Below are 13,107 nucleotides of genomic sequence, written 5' to 3'. Positions count from 1 at the left end.
TCCCTACAGCTCCTACCTGGGCTGCAGGACTGGGCAGGAAACCTACAGGGATTCCCTACATTAGCAAGGTCCCAGTGCAGGTCCTGCACACTAGCAGCTGGTCATCATGTGATTGGGATCTAGGGAATTTTATAACTAATTCCCCCAAATCAAGTGAGCTGCCATGTACATCTTGTATGGCATGTTGTATAACTTTGGGGATGAGGTAAAATTTCTCAGACCCCAGTTATGTGACTATTTTACTTAAACATCTGCAACAGCCTTGGATACTTTGGAAGCCTCAAATCAGTGGGTTTCTTCTTTCCCACCCATAAAATAAATAAGCGTAACCTGTATGTAATTTGGTAATCGTCTTGAGGGATTTGGTTGCTAGTACTTCAAAAATAATAATAATAATAAGTCATAGATTTAAAATGTTATATCTATTCTGAACTATTTGAAAAAAGCCATCCTTCCCATATCCATGTTCAAAAGTTCATATTAGTAATGTGCTGATAAAGTGAAAAGAGACCACTTTTATAAAAGATTCCATCTCTTACTCTACAAACATACCCGAAGAAACAGCTTACAACATAATATAAAGCACTGTCCCTTGCATTTGGAAGCTTTTGGTATATCTTCCCCTTCTCAACCTTAAAATGTTGGATTTTTTCTTTGTGTTTTTTCTTTTTTTGTTTTTGTTTGTTTGTTTTTTATATTATCGAATGCTTTTTGTCCATAGGTCACATGTACTTACAAGAGCCCTGTCTGCAGCAGAGAGGACTAAAAGTTAAAGTATTCAGGAGTCTATTCCAGGGGGAATTGGATTTATGTCTACAGATGTATTAGGAGCCTATAACTTGCCTAAGGACGTGGTCAGTCAGCAGCAGAACCCAGATATTAAAGGGTAGCAAGGCTTTTTGGTATCTTCTAAAGCACAGTTCTGGGCAAAGAGCACTGATGGAGGTAATGTGTAAGGGAAAAGATAATTGGATTGAATCAAGGGAGTGGGGAAGGCATAGGAAAAACAAGATTGAGGCTCAAACTAATGAGGAGTTTTCATGTTGCAGGGGAGTGGGGGGAACTGCCACTAGATCTGCAAAGAGGTAGGGAGCAAGCATGGAGACAGTGAAACCTCTTAATTGTAGCAAGTTGGATCAGTGAGGTCTGTATATTGTTGCAGAGTAGTTGTCCATGCAACTTCATACCCTGCTCTATGCAGCTTGTGCATGCAGATAGTTGGCTTCAGAATAGCAGCAAAAAGTTCTCTCTCATTGTAAAGTCTTTGTAGACTTCTGCCCATTAGTCTTTCCCTGCATTTTCATTCATTTGAACATGTGTACACAGTCTATATTCATACTATCAAGTGATCTGGGAGAGCTCTCTGAGGTTTGTTTTCCTGGTAGAAAAACTTACCTGGAGACCTCCGAACAGACCTTCAGTGCCAAGTTGCTGCACAGCCAGGGGCTTCCTGTATATACATCCGAGTCTGCTTTGCTGGCTTCCAGTCTGTCTTGTGATGGATGACAGCAGTATATACAAGGCAGCCCTGCTTGGCTTACCCAGACTGGTTTGCAGGCTTTCTCCCTGCAGCACAATGAGGGGATTGTGAAGGGGCTCCCTGCTTGACTAGAGCAGTGCAGCCCAGCCCAGCCCAGCCCCGCCCAAGTGACCCACCATTTTCTGTGGACCTGTGGTAGCGGGGAAGAGAGCCTGGGAGCAAAGCATGCTGGGATACTGGCAAGCTATTGTGCAACTTCTCTCTGAATACTGTAGTAAGGCATAGAGGAAACCTCCTAATTCATGGAATCCATTCTTTATCAAGTGTCTGTACTGCTACCCTCCAGAAAAAACTCAATTTCTTCATAGTGATAAACTGTATGTTTCCAGTATGCCTTACCAGTCTCTGTGTTGGTAGGCTGGTGCAGATCTAAATGTGCTAAACAACATGGGTGACACTCCTCTACATCGTGCAGCTTACACTGGACGCAAGGTAAATTTTTTCCGAGTTCCACTCTGGGGTTTTCAAGCTTTGTAAAGTTACCATGGCGTAAGATGCTCCTGCAAAGGGATGCTATAATGATTAAACAGAATCTAAAATGTTGCTTTATTTCTATTTTAATATTTTCAATCCAAAATATGAAGGATATGATACTAAAACTGCATTTTTTTCTGAAGAGAAGTCGTATTTAAAATGCTGTCTCTTAGCCACTTAAATATTTACTTCTGGTATTTCTAGATCTAGTTTTATAACTTGTGTGCTTTTTTTTATTGCAAGTTTCCATGAGCCTCTCTTGGGGCAGGGATTATAAATAAAGTATTTAATTAAAGATTAATCTAGTCGGTAGATAATTTAATGTGAATAATTATTCTAGCTCTTATTGAAGAAGCCATTTTGATTCCTAGGCTTTGCAGACCTGCAAGTATGTCCAGATTTTTTTATTTGGGGTTTTTTTTGTTGTGTTTTTTTACTAGAGAACCACTTCTACATGGATATGTGGTCACATGCAATATAAGGAAGTGTTACGTTTGCTCAAGTTTTTTCGGCGAGTGCCTAAATACCATAATGCTCCTTCACAGTACTGTTGCCCTCTACAGTCAAATGATCTTCTGTCTGGCTTTACTGTGACACCTATTGTTAGGGCAATAACCCATTATACAATTTTTAGGCTTACAGGGAAGGTTGCAAAAGAAAGCTGGACCAACCCAACTTTCAAACTTGTTTTTTTTTTTTTGTGTGGTGGTGGTAGTGTTGTTTTTCTTTTTGTTTGTTTTTGTGTTTTGTTTTTTTCAATTAATTTATATTTTTCAATGTACTTTCAATTTGTTTTGTGAAAAACCAAACATCTCTCAACTTTTGTTTTTTAGGAGGTGGTGATGCTACTGTTGCAATATAATGGAGATACTTCTATTGTTAATGGGAGTGGACAGACTGCAAAAGATGTCACACATAATAAGGAGATAAGAAATATGCTGGAAGGTAACTTCCATATATCCTTCATTGTTTCTGCCTATTAACTTTTTGAGGCAGCACTCCTTGACTCCAAGCTCATTTAAATTTTGAAGTAGCTTCTAGTTCCATCATACAAAGCAAATGATGCTTAGTCTGTTCTATAACAATTCTCTGACAGGTCAATACAGCAGGTCTGCTTTGGGCTTTAAAATCTGGAATTAAAAAAAAAACTTAAGGCCCTAAGTTTTGTTATTTTGTTTTATCAAAAGTAGCACTTAGTGACAGATTTTTTTTAAATCTCTCTCTACCCTTTCTAGTGGTGTGAACTTTTTTCAAAGTATTGGCTTTGTATATTGGCATATTGGAAGGCAATTCCAGGAATGCTCTGATTTTAACAAGAGCTTTATGTTTTGGTTTTTGTTTTGTTTTTTTTAAGTTATGCAAATTTTAGAACTAGTACCTTGCAAACATGACCACTTCAGTGTCAGAATGAGCTGATGCCTTAGTTGAGAAGTTTGGGGTCTCTCCTTTAAAAGCCAAGAAATAAAACTGCAGATGGGTATCAAATCTTGTTGTTTTAAAGTGTGTGTGTGTGTGTGTATGGGGGAGGAGGGTTGGGTTTCTCTTTCGGTAGTCTTAAACACCAACATCCAAGGAGGCAAGCCAGATCGCGTGCACATTTTAGCTGATTTCCCCTTTCCAGTCACAGGCAGTTTCCTACTCATTTAAACTTCTGCAGCTGCAGAAGATAAAAGAATTGTTCAGAACCACTACTCAAAATGTTTTCCCCACAATACTGCAAGGCTGAAAATGAAGTCCATAACCATTACTCCTATGGAAGTATCTTGTACTTCTGGTTGTATAACCTGAGGTGACACAAAGGGACTTGACTTCGTGAGCAGGCACTCTGTGGTGTTTTTTAATGAAAACTGGATCCTTTTTGTCTAAAGGGATCAAGACACATCAACCTAAGCATGTCTAAGTCAGTCGTGTCTGACCTTTTCACTCTGAGTGCTGAATGAGCAGTGCCAGGTCGGTCCACAAGCTGGATGTAGTCCATAGGCCTGTTCCAGCATGTGATGCTGACTTGGCTGGGATCCAGTTCGTCTGTGCAGGAAGAACTCGGGTAGGGCCTGATCCAGCTGTGCAGGGCTTGGAAACTTGGTGGCGGGGGAATGGTGGCAGTTGTCACTGCTGCCAAATTTCCAGACCCTTGGAGAGCCTTGTGGGCCAAATGACTTGGATCTGGCCCATGAGCTAGGGGTTGAGCATCCATGATCTAAGTAATAAAGCCAAATATTACCATTGGCTTTCTGCCATACCCCCTAGAAAAGCTTAGAACAGATACTTTTCACTATTAAATTAGCACTGCTTGGCAAACATTTAAGTACTTGTGAAACTTGAGTAATTGTTAAAATATTTCTCAGCATTAGTTTGGCATTCTGTACAGTTGTGTACTGCATTTTAAAATGACCCTGAAGGACATGGCTCCATAGATATCCTTTACCCTGGCTGGTAGACATAATCCTCAGATGAGTAAACATCAAACTTCTTGAACCCTGCAATAAGGTACTTGAATGTTTTAAACCATGGATGTTACATGTTGTCCTCTGAAAATTATAACAGTGATGGCTAAAATGTCTGTGCTTTGACAACAGCAGTGGAGAGGACACAAGAAAGGAAACTGGAAGAGGAGCTTTTAGGAGCAGCAAGGGAAGGAGAGACTGGAAAACTCACAGCACTGGTAAGATTTTTGAGATGTTGCTTGCTCCTTATGGTACTACTGCTAAGGGCAGAAGCATCTTTTTAGTATATACCCATGATGTGTTGCCTGAAATAATATTCCACAGTACTAGTACTCTGCTTTTTACTATCATTAAGATGCTAAGATTTCAAGTCTTTTGACATCCTTGCCAAGTTAAAAGAAACTGCAGAGAAGACCTATGTGTTGACTTGTATGTTAACTTTATTCTTAGGATGTAATGGTAGTTCCTTGGCATTAGACTGAAGTTACTGTATTTAATGACAAGCAGGTGCATGCAAAATGAATCAACACTATGTTAAATAAAGTGGCGAGTTCCTACCACAAAACAAAATCTGCCTTTTGCTGTATAGCACTATGCCTGCAGTCAGCAACAGAGATTGTCTCCAGGAGAAGCATTCTGGCAGTGCAAAGACTGAATCGCCCAAGGAGCAAGCTGGGCAATCTTGGAAGTAATGTTCATACTGAATCAGTGCACATGAAGTTAATAGCTCTTTTACCACTGGAGGTGCTGGCTTTTGGATGACACCATAGTCTAGAATTTGTAGTATTGGTGGCTATTGTAGTTTGTTGTAATGTTAAACAAGCTAGTATGTCTAAAAATGGCATAAAATTTGTATCTAGTGAAAGAAACTACAGTACTTTTTTGTACCTTTTTTTACCTGAAATAACTGTAAGAATGAATTCCCAAAGCAGGTCTCCCTCAGGCTGAAGTTTCATGCTTGGTTTCAGCTCTATTGGTATCTTTAGGAAAGCTGCAAGCCACTAGAAATGCACTCAGGGCTTTGAACTGGTTGGTTTCATGGCTGAAATCCAGAAAAAAGTAAAGTATCTTTTACTTAAGGTTCTTTGCAAGGGTTTGTTTTTTAAAACCTTTTCTAGAAAATCGGTGTCTAGCTCAAGATTGGCTTTAAAGGTAATATGCATTCTAATAGCAGTTCTGTTTTTTCTTTCTCTTTTCTCTTCTTTTATTTATTGGAACTTCTGGTATACCTGGAAGAGATGTTAGGGGAGCTTTCAGGCAGCAGCTGCCTTTCATCAGATCTGAGAAAAGAAGCAGTTTAGTCTGAGCTTAGTGCAAATTTTTAAAACAATTGCTTTAGTTTTAGCCTAATTTTGATAATGAATTGACTACTTGGAAGGGTAATGACCAGTGACAACTGACCACTTAATCTCAAATTGGTCAAATGAAAGACTTTCTCACCTCACAAATCTTGCACCTTGGGTTCTGGGACAACCATTGTGGCTATACTAACATTATCGATTCTGATTGCAAAATAATACCATGTTTTACCACTGAAATGCAGCCAACCTGTTGCAGGGTACGTTTTATGCTAGAAGTTAGAAGGGTAAAGTAAGCTGAACTATAGGAAACACCTCTACTAGTAACTGGGAATCTTACTTGGCAGCTGAGCACTCCTCCATCCTGTTACATGATTCCTTTTTGTCACTCTTCTGCAGTGTCAGACTTCTGTTTTTATATGAGTTTATTACTAGATGAGTCTTAGCCAGCTGCTGTGCTGTAGAAAAAACTAACCATTAAGTAAATTTTTTCTTAGTTAAACAAGCCAAAGCCTCCTGACATCAACTGTATTGATCAGATGGGCAATACACCATTGCACTGTGCAGCATACCGTGCCCAGAAGCAGTGCGCCTTAAAACTTCTAAAAAATGGTGCAGACCCAAAAGTAAGAAACAAAAATGGTAAGTAATCAGCAAAAGCTCTTGCAGCGTAAAAATGAAGCACAGACTGTACCAGTGTCTTTAACAGCTTCATTGTTATGCAGTGGCTAACAAAGTATTCTGGACTCTGCAGTTCTCCTCAAGCAGTGTAAAAGTTTGTTAGATTTTTGTTGTTGTTGTTAAGCTTTTGAGGATGAATTTAGAATTATTACTGTAAGTTCTCATTAAAAGTCCATCTGCAATATTTGTCTCGTCACTCCAACAAAGTGACACTTACCACTACTTAGTTGCATGCAATTTAGTCAGGGCTAAGTACTGACTAACATAAAACAAGGCTAATGTAATTTTACTGCAGCCTTGCAAAACTTTAAACTTGCCAAATCTAGGAGATGTATACTTACTTACCTTTAATCTAATACTGTTTTATCCATCAAGCAAGAATTTCTCTAGACAAGTGATTTAAAATTAATCTTGCAAGCCAGGAATGTTGGTGTAAGAAACGTGGGTCTTCAGAAAGTGCCTTTAGTATAAGAATTTGATCTGGGGAGACGGTAACATTAGGTTGTGATTAACTTGCAACTCTTCTGTTAGCTGTTCTTTTTGTACATTGTTTTAAAACTGATTCCCTTTTTGCATAGAAACACTCAAATATGAGTAACTACTGCATAATACTTTTTTTTATTTATTTTTTTTAATAACCTAAAAACCTCATGCTTTATCTTGGTTATTGAACAGACCAGACACCTCTTGATCTAGCCCAGGGTGCAGAAATGAAGCAGATTCTCAGAGGTAACCTTGGAAAGGTGGGTACGAAGGATCCTAACAGCATGGATTTTTTTTTTTTTTTTTTTTTTTTATTTAACAAAACAAAAAAAATCCTGTTGGACTTGCTTAAAGAAACTTTTTGTTTTTATAGGTGATCAACAAACCCCTGAAACGTTTCGAAGGTTTCTTATGGAAGGTATGTCTTTTGGCAGTTCTTGGATCCAGTTGGTGGGTTCAAAACCATTTTGGAAATATTTTACCTTTTTTAACATAAAGTAGGAAAGCTGATCTGGTAGACGGTAGTAAATGGAGATTGAAGGCCCAGTGTTCAACACATGGCTTAGTCCCAGCTTCCTTCATGAATTATATGTTTTGCCTTAAACCAAAAGGACATATTGTGGAGTCCACTAATTATAGGTCTTTCTGTCATTTAAAAATACTCCATGAAGAGACTACTGTTTGGTCTGGCAACCCTTTACAACGCTATCTACCTCCTGATACCCATTTCAAAAACTGGCAAATGTTTGAATTTGATCATGTGCAAAGAAAGATTTTTATGGTAGCTTCATAAGGGGTCTTAAGTAGTAAGGAGCAGATATCTGATTGATGACTGTGTAAATGCTGAAATTCTATATCCCTAATGTTGAAATGTTCCAATTAAACTGTTTTCAGGAGGACTTTATTAAAATTTATATGTATAAGTTTACCTGGTTATTTTTAGGAACACTTTTTCTTAACAAATTCATTTCCTTTTAAGAATGTTAATTAAATTTATAATAATAGTTTTAACAGACTTAATAATTTACAGGGGGGTTTTTTATACATTTTAAGGAGTCATTTACTTCAATGTACTACTTTTAGCCATCAGTCTCCTGATTTATTTATTAGGAATAGCAATTGGCTGTGAAATGACTGTTAACTTTGCCTTTCAGAGTTCAAGGTTTTTTGGCTGGAAACTTTATTGGGTAGTACTAGAACATGGAGTCCTTTCCTGGTATCGGAAACAGTAAGTCTTTCCTTTTAGCGTACCAATTGTTAGTCTTTTTAAGCAGTCCCTTCCTACTCCCCCCTTTAAAAAAAATACTCCTTTTTATCTTCCAAAGGGCTGATGCATTAAATACTCGTCGTCAAGGATGTAAGCATCTAACACAAGCTATCTGCACGGTAGGAGGTGAAATTAAATGTGGGTATTTTATACATAATGCATATGGCACTATCAGCCACATTGGCCAAAAAAAGCCGACTGCTGATTTAATGTCAGTTATTTTTCTTTTATCAGTGCCAATATGGCATGGACCAACTTTTTTAAAATTGGTGCACCTCTAATTCTGTACATGGAAAATGTTATAAGTTTGCTATAATCTTCCACATACAGAATCTAATTATTGGAAGGCTGTCTTGAAATTTGTCCCCTCCCCTCACTGCAGTGGGGAAAGCCAGCAGCAAGGGGGCAGATGGCCCTCACCACTTCTCTGCCTCCCCCATCCCCGCTCAGCCTCTGCTTCCTTTCTTTCACTTGCTTACTGTCAGGCATGGCTCTAGCTCCATTCCCTTTCAGGCAAGGGGCAGATGGTCGCTCCAGCCCCTGGCTGGTCTTACAGTAGCACCCTGGGGCCAGAGTTACTGCATGCTCTGTGTCTAGCAGGGAATGGAGCTAGAGCTGCACCCACCAGTAAGCAGCTGAGGTTGGGAAGGGGAAGTGGGTAGAGCCTGTTGGGGATAGGCAGGGACATGGAAGGTGCAAGGAGCAGGCAGCAGCTACCTGCCTGACTCTCACCCCTACTTGAGCTCAGTCTGAGCTTCAGCAAGCTGCATGTAAAATTCTTTTAATAAAAAGTCCAGCTCCATGCTTGCAACTTCCTCACCCTGATAATTGGATCTGAGGTAGCTAGCCATGCATTCATCATTCCCTGCATCTTTCAGGAAGCAGAGGGAAGTAGAAAATTTAAATGGTCAAGGAAAGTAAACCTTCCAGAAATAAGCTTGGAAATGCACGCATGTGTGCTCATTTGTTGTTTGGGGTTTTTGGGGGGGGGGGGCTTGTTTGTTTTTTGGTTTGTTTTTTTTTTTAATTTTCCTTCAGAACTGTCTTCCATAACTAATTTACCTAAAAATAAATAAGAAGCTAAAACACTCTAAGCAAAACATTTCAAGAGCTGAAAGTTACAGCATTCCCATTGCTTTTAGCCTCTGTCTACAATGTCAGTGGACTCCTCCCCTTCTCTGTTTAACTATGTCATATGTTTGTCAAACTAAAGACCAAAAAAAGCCATATTTTTCAAGTGGACTAAATGTGTAACGTTGTAGCTTTTAGCTTGCTTAGAGGGGTCAGAATCCGAAGATGCCATATGGGGTAGGCATTCCTATGTAAAATATTTTTCCTTTCCAGCAAGTTCTTTAAAAATGCATTGAATGCCACACTCCAGAAACTTCAATTCAAATATCTTTGATTTTAAAAATGTTAATGCTATCCAGTAGGGATATTTCCTGGTTGGGTTTTAAACTATGCAAATATTATTGCTTGCTTTGAAAGAAAAAACAAACTTTCTTGTCAGGGGCATGTAGGGGGGCCTATTCTTTTTTGCTTCTGTATGATCAAGCTGTTTTTTAATTATTCCCACAGGGCATGTGAATACGTTCTTTTATACATTTCATTAGACTTGGTATACCAGCCACCAACAGTGGTAATGGCACAAATGTTAATGTAGGTTTTAAATCTGAATGTAGTGTTTGCTATGTAGATTTAATGTGTAAGTTTGGCATAAAAAAAACTTCACTTGTAAATCAGAGTAAACATACATTTCTTTCTCTCAAGTCAATAAAATGTAGTAGTTCAGTGCTCTAAATATGTCCATAATTGCCAGGAAACATTTGATTTTTTTTTTTTTTTTTTTTTTCGTCTGTGAACTTTCATCCTCAGATAAAACCTACAGACAGCTGCTTCTTCTCTGTCAGATGTTTTGATGACACTGTTCACAGTTTTAAAGTTCCTAAAAACAATTCTCCTCAGACTAGAGAGGTAATTATTGACCAGTTTTTGTTAAATATTTAATGTATAAATGGAGAGAATCCCAACCTAACTTTGAATACAGCTAACTCTTGGTAGTTAATCCTTGATCTCGGTTATGCTTTGGGATTTTTGTAACATGATTTTAGTGCTTGAATCGTTTTGATGTCAGGACAACCATACATTGTCTCCTGCTTCTCTGCTGGAAGAAAGTGATGTAAGGAAATCTAGTTCAGTCTATTGACTTTGCGTAAACAGCAGTTACTTTTTTTCCCCAGATGTTTCTAACAGAAAATTTAACAGCTTCCTCAAGTAGTTCCTTATTTCAGATGAGAAGGAACTTTCTTACCAGTAGTGTTGTTTTTTTATTTCCAGTCTTGCCATTGGGCCCAAAGCTAAGATATTAAAGCTACAATTTGTAAATACCAAACGCTTGTCTAGTAGGCTAGAAATAACAATACAATACTCAACATATTTTGTGTGTAATACTTTGTGTGTGCATGTGTAACTTTATACATCCATCTACTGACTGTATATTATAGTTTAGAGATATATAAATATACATGTATGTGTATTTGTATAGTTTTATATATCCCTAAACTCAAGTGAAGCAAGACCCAAGATGTTGTTCTTCCACCTTATTTGGCCTTGGTGAGGGCCACAGCTGAAGTACTGCATCCAATTCTGGGCTCAACACTTTAGAAAGGACATGGATAAGCTTGAGGGAGTCCAGTGGAGAGCCACGTTCATGATCAGGCGTCGAGAGAGCAGGCTGAGGAGAGGCTGAGAGGTATGGGATTCTTCAGCCTAGAGAAGCAAAGGTTTAAGGGTGACTTGGTGGCAGCCTGTAAGTACATAAGCAGTGTGCATCAGGAACTGGGAGGATGTCTGTTCACCAGGCTACCCCAAGGGAAGACTAGGTCCAACGATCACAAACTGCTGGAAGACCATTTTAGACTGGACATAAGGAAAAACTTCTTTACTGTCAGAGTCTCCAGAGTGTGGAATAGACTCGCCACAGAAGTGGTACAAGCACCTACTCTGGACACCTTCAGGAAGTATTTGGATGATGATCTTGCTCGGATCATCTGACTCCAGCTGACTTCCTACCCCCTGGGCAGGAGGCTGGACCTGATGATCTCACAAGGTCCCTTCCAGCCCTAATGTCTGAAATTTAAAGACAAAAAAACTCTTGTATTGCAGTAGTGTCAGAAGATCTTATTTTGCTAGACTCAATACCACAGCATGATGGACCTTGCTTCAAAGTACTTGCAGTAGAAATAGCAAGGCAGAGTAGTAACCTAGTTCTTAGAAGTCTGTCAGCACTCTGACCACCATGAAAGTACTTTGTATATAGTATAATATTTACTTTTTGCAATTGGGTGGAGAGAATCTCTGAACTTGAAGCTCCAGTTACTGCTGAAGCTGAGAGATGTGCTTCTAAAATTTGTGCTCTTAAATGGCTAAACAGTGGATTCTTTACCTTCAGAACTGGTTGGAAGCTATAGAAGATCACTCTGCCTACAGCACTCATTACTGCACGCAAGAGCAACTGAGTAGTGATGAGGAGGAAGATGATACTGTATCTGCTGCAGAACTGGAAGAAACTCTGAAAGTATGTGTAAAACTGGTCTGTATTCTTACAAGGAGAGAAAAGTTACAGTACCTGAGCTAAATCAGAGCAACATTGCCCAATCTGGAAATTTCCTGCTCTCATTCACTTGGCTTTTCTCATGGCTGCATAAAGTCTAATAGTGTTTATACCATTTTATATGATGTCTTATTCTTGAAAACTGTATGTGTAATACAAATTGAAGTTGGTTCATTTTGGTGGGAGTGGTTTTGAAAATTACCAAGTGATAGTATGTCATTGTTATGACTTCTGACCAGCAGAGGGAGCTTCACACTTGATTTGGTGGTAACTAGACTTCATTGCAACAGCAAGGTCTAGTTTTAATTAGCTGCTGGAAAAACTCCTCACTATGCTCTTACTAGTTTGTTCACTTAACCATTGCCAGAATCCTTTTGGTTTGTAGGCAAAGTGCTTTGGATAATTTATCTTTTAAAGTATAATTGGTCACTTTGAAATATACATGCATACTACATCTTTAGAATTTGCTTCTGATAATTGACTTGTATTCTCTCGCACCTGTCAAGCTAGCTGCTGCTTGCAAAGCATTGAATACTTGTCAGTCTGTCTTGGCTTAGCAAGATAGAGAGTTCTGCAAAATGCAGTCTCTTCTGGCAATAAATGCAAAAGAGAATTTTTTCATCTCCATCAGTTCAATTCTTATAGTGAGCACTATGAATTTCTGTAGTATAAAATGTGTGTACAGTAAATATTTTTTCTTTTTACAGATAAATCTAACTTCTCATAATTCACACTCAGAATTCATGTACCATGTTTTCTTCATTTATAAATGTCAAATCATTCTTACCTTTCACACCATATTGAGACGGGCATCTTAAGAAAAGGCTAACTACTGATTATTAGCCATTTGTTCATGATTGGTTTTTGTTGCAATAAAATATGATTTTTAAACTGGGGACTGGTATTTTAAAACGTATAGAATGCAAGCCTCAGCAATATACTGGTCTGATATATAAACTCCATTTTAAAATGGGCAATTTAAGCATGGACATAATGATTATTTTAATGTATAGGTCCCTAACCTAAATTCATATATTGACTTAATACAAGGCAAACCACAACTTCAAGAAAGCATCTGAGAGGGTCTTTGGTGTTCCATGAAACAAAGTTTATTCTGTAGTACTGATTCTACATTCAAACTGGTTTCACAAAACTTGTCTATTTTACAAACAGAATCTTAGTGTATGATGGGGAAGAAGACAGTTGTATCCATAAGGCTGATACTATAAAGACCTTTTTCAAGGAAGATTTTGAAGTCGTGTGTGCCTTTTTAAGGCTTTTTTTTTTTTTTACCGTAGGCCCATGGG

General features: G+C 38.5%; 1 protein-coding gene across 8 annotated transcripts in view; it reads left to right on the top strand.

The window, feature by feature from the left end:
- The window catches only part of OSBPL1A (oxysterol binding protein like 1A), a 107,153-nt gene that overhangs the window by 21,665 nt on the left and 72,381 nt on the right, over positions 1-13,107 (top strand). For 5 of the 8 annotated variants that reach the window (XM_025213895.1, XM_025213892.1, XM_025213903.1 and 2 more), the window contains exons 4-13: positions 1,898-1,972; positions 2,848-2,959; positions 4,591-4,676; positions 6,254-6,398; positions 7,113-7,180; positions 7,294-7,338; positions 8,075-8,148; positions 8,246-8,306; positions 10,063-10,161; positions 11,639-11,764. In XM_025213895.1, the coding sequence (XP_025069680.1) occupies positions 1,898-1,972; positions 2,848-2,959; positions 4,591-4,676; positions 6,254-6,398; positions 7,113-7,180; positions 7,294-7,338; positions 8,075-8,148; positions 8,246-8,306; positions 10,063-10,161; positions 11,639-11,764 (891 nt within the window). Of the gene's footprint in view, positions 1-1,897; positions 1,973-2,847; positions 2,960-4,359; positions 4,502-4,590; positions 4,677-6,253; positions 6,399-7,112; positions 7,181-7,293; positions 7,339-8,074; positions 8,149-8,245; positions 8,307-10,062; positions 10,162-11,638; positions 11,765-13,107 lie in introns of all 8 variants that reach the window. The other 3 variants (XM_025213899.1, XM_025213911.1, XM_025213922.1) reach the window with 2 other exon arrangements.

This window comes from Alligator sinensis, unplaced genomic scaffold (assembly GCF_000455745.1).
Source record: "Alligator sinensis unplaced genomic scaffold, ASM45574v1 scaffold117_1, whole genome shotgun sequence".
Classification (NCBI taxonomy): Eukaryota; Metazoa; Chordata; order Crocodylia; family Alligatoridae; genus Alligator; species Alligator sinensis.
Note: the sequence above shows the minus strand (reverse complement) of the source record. Positions and strands in the feature narration are given on the sequence as shown.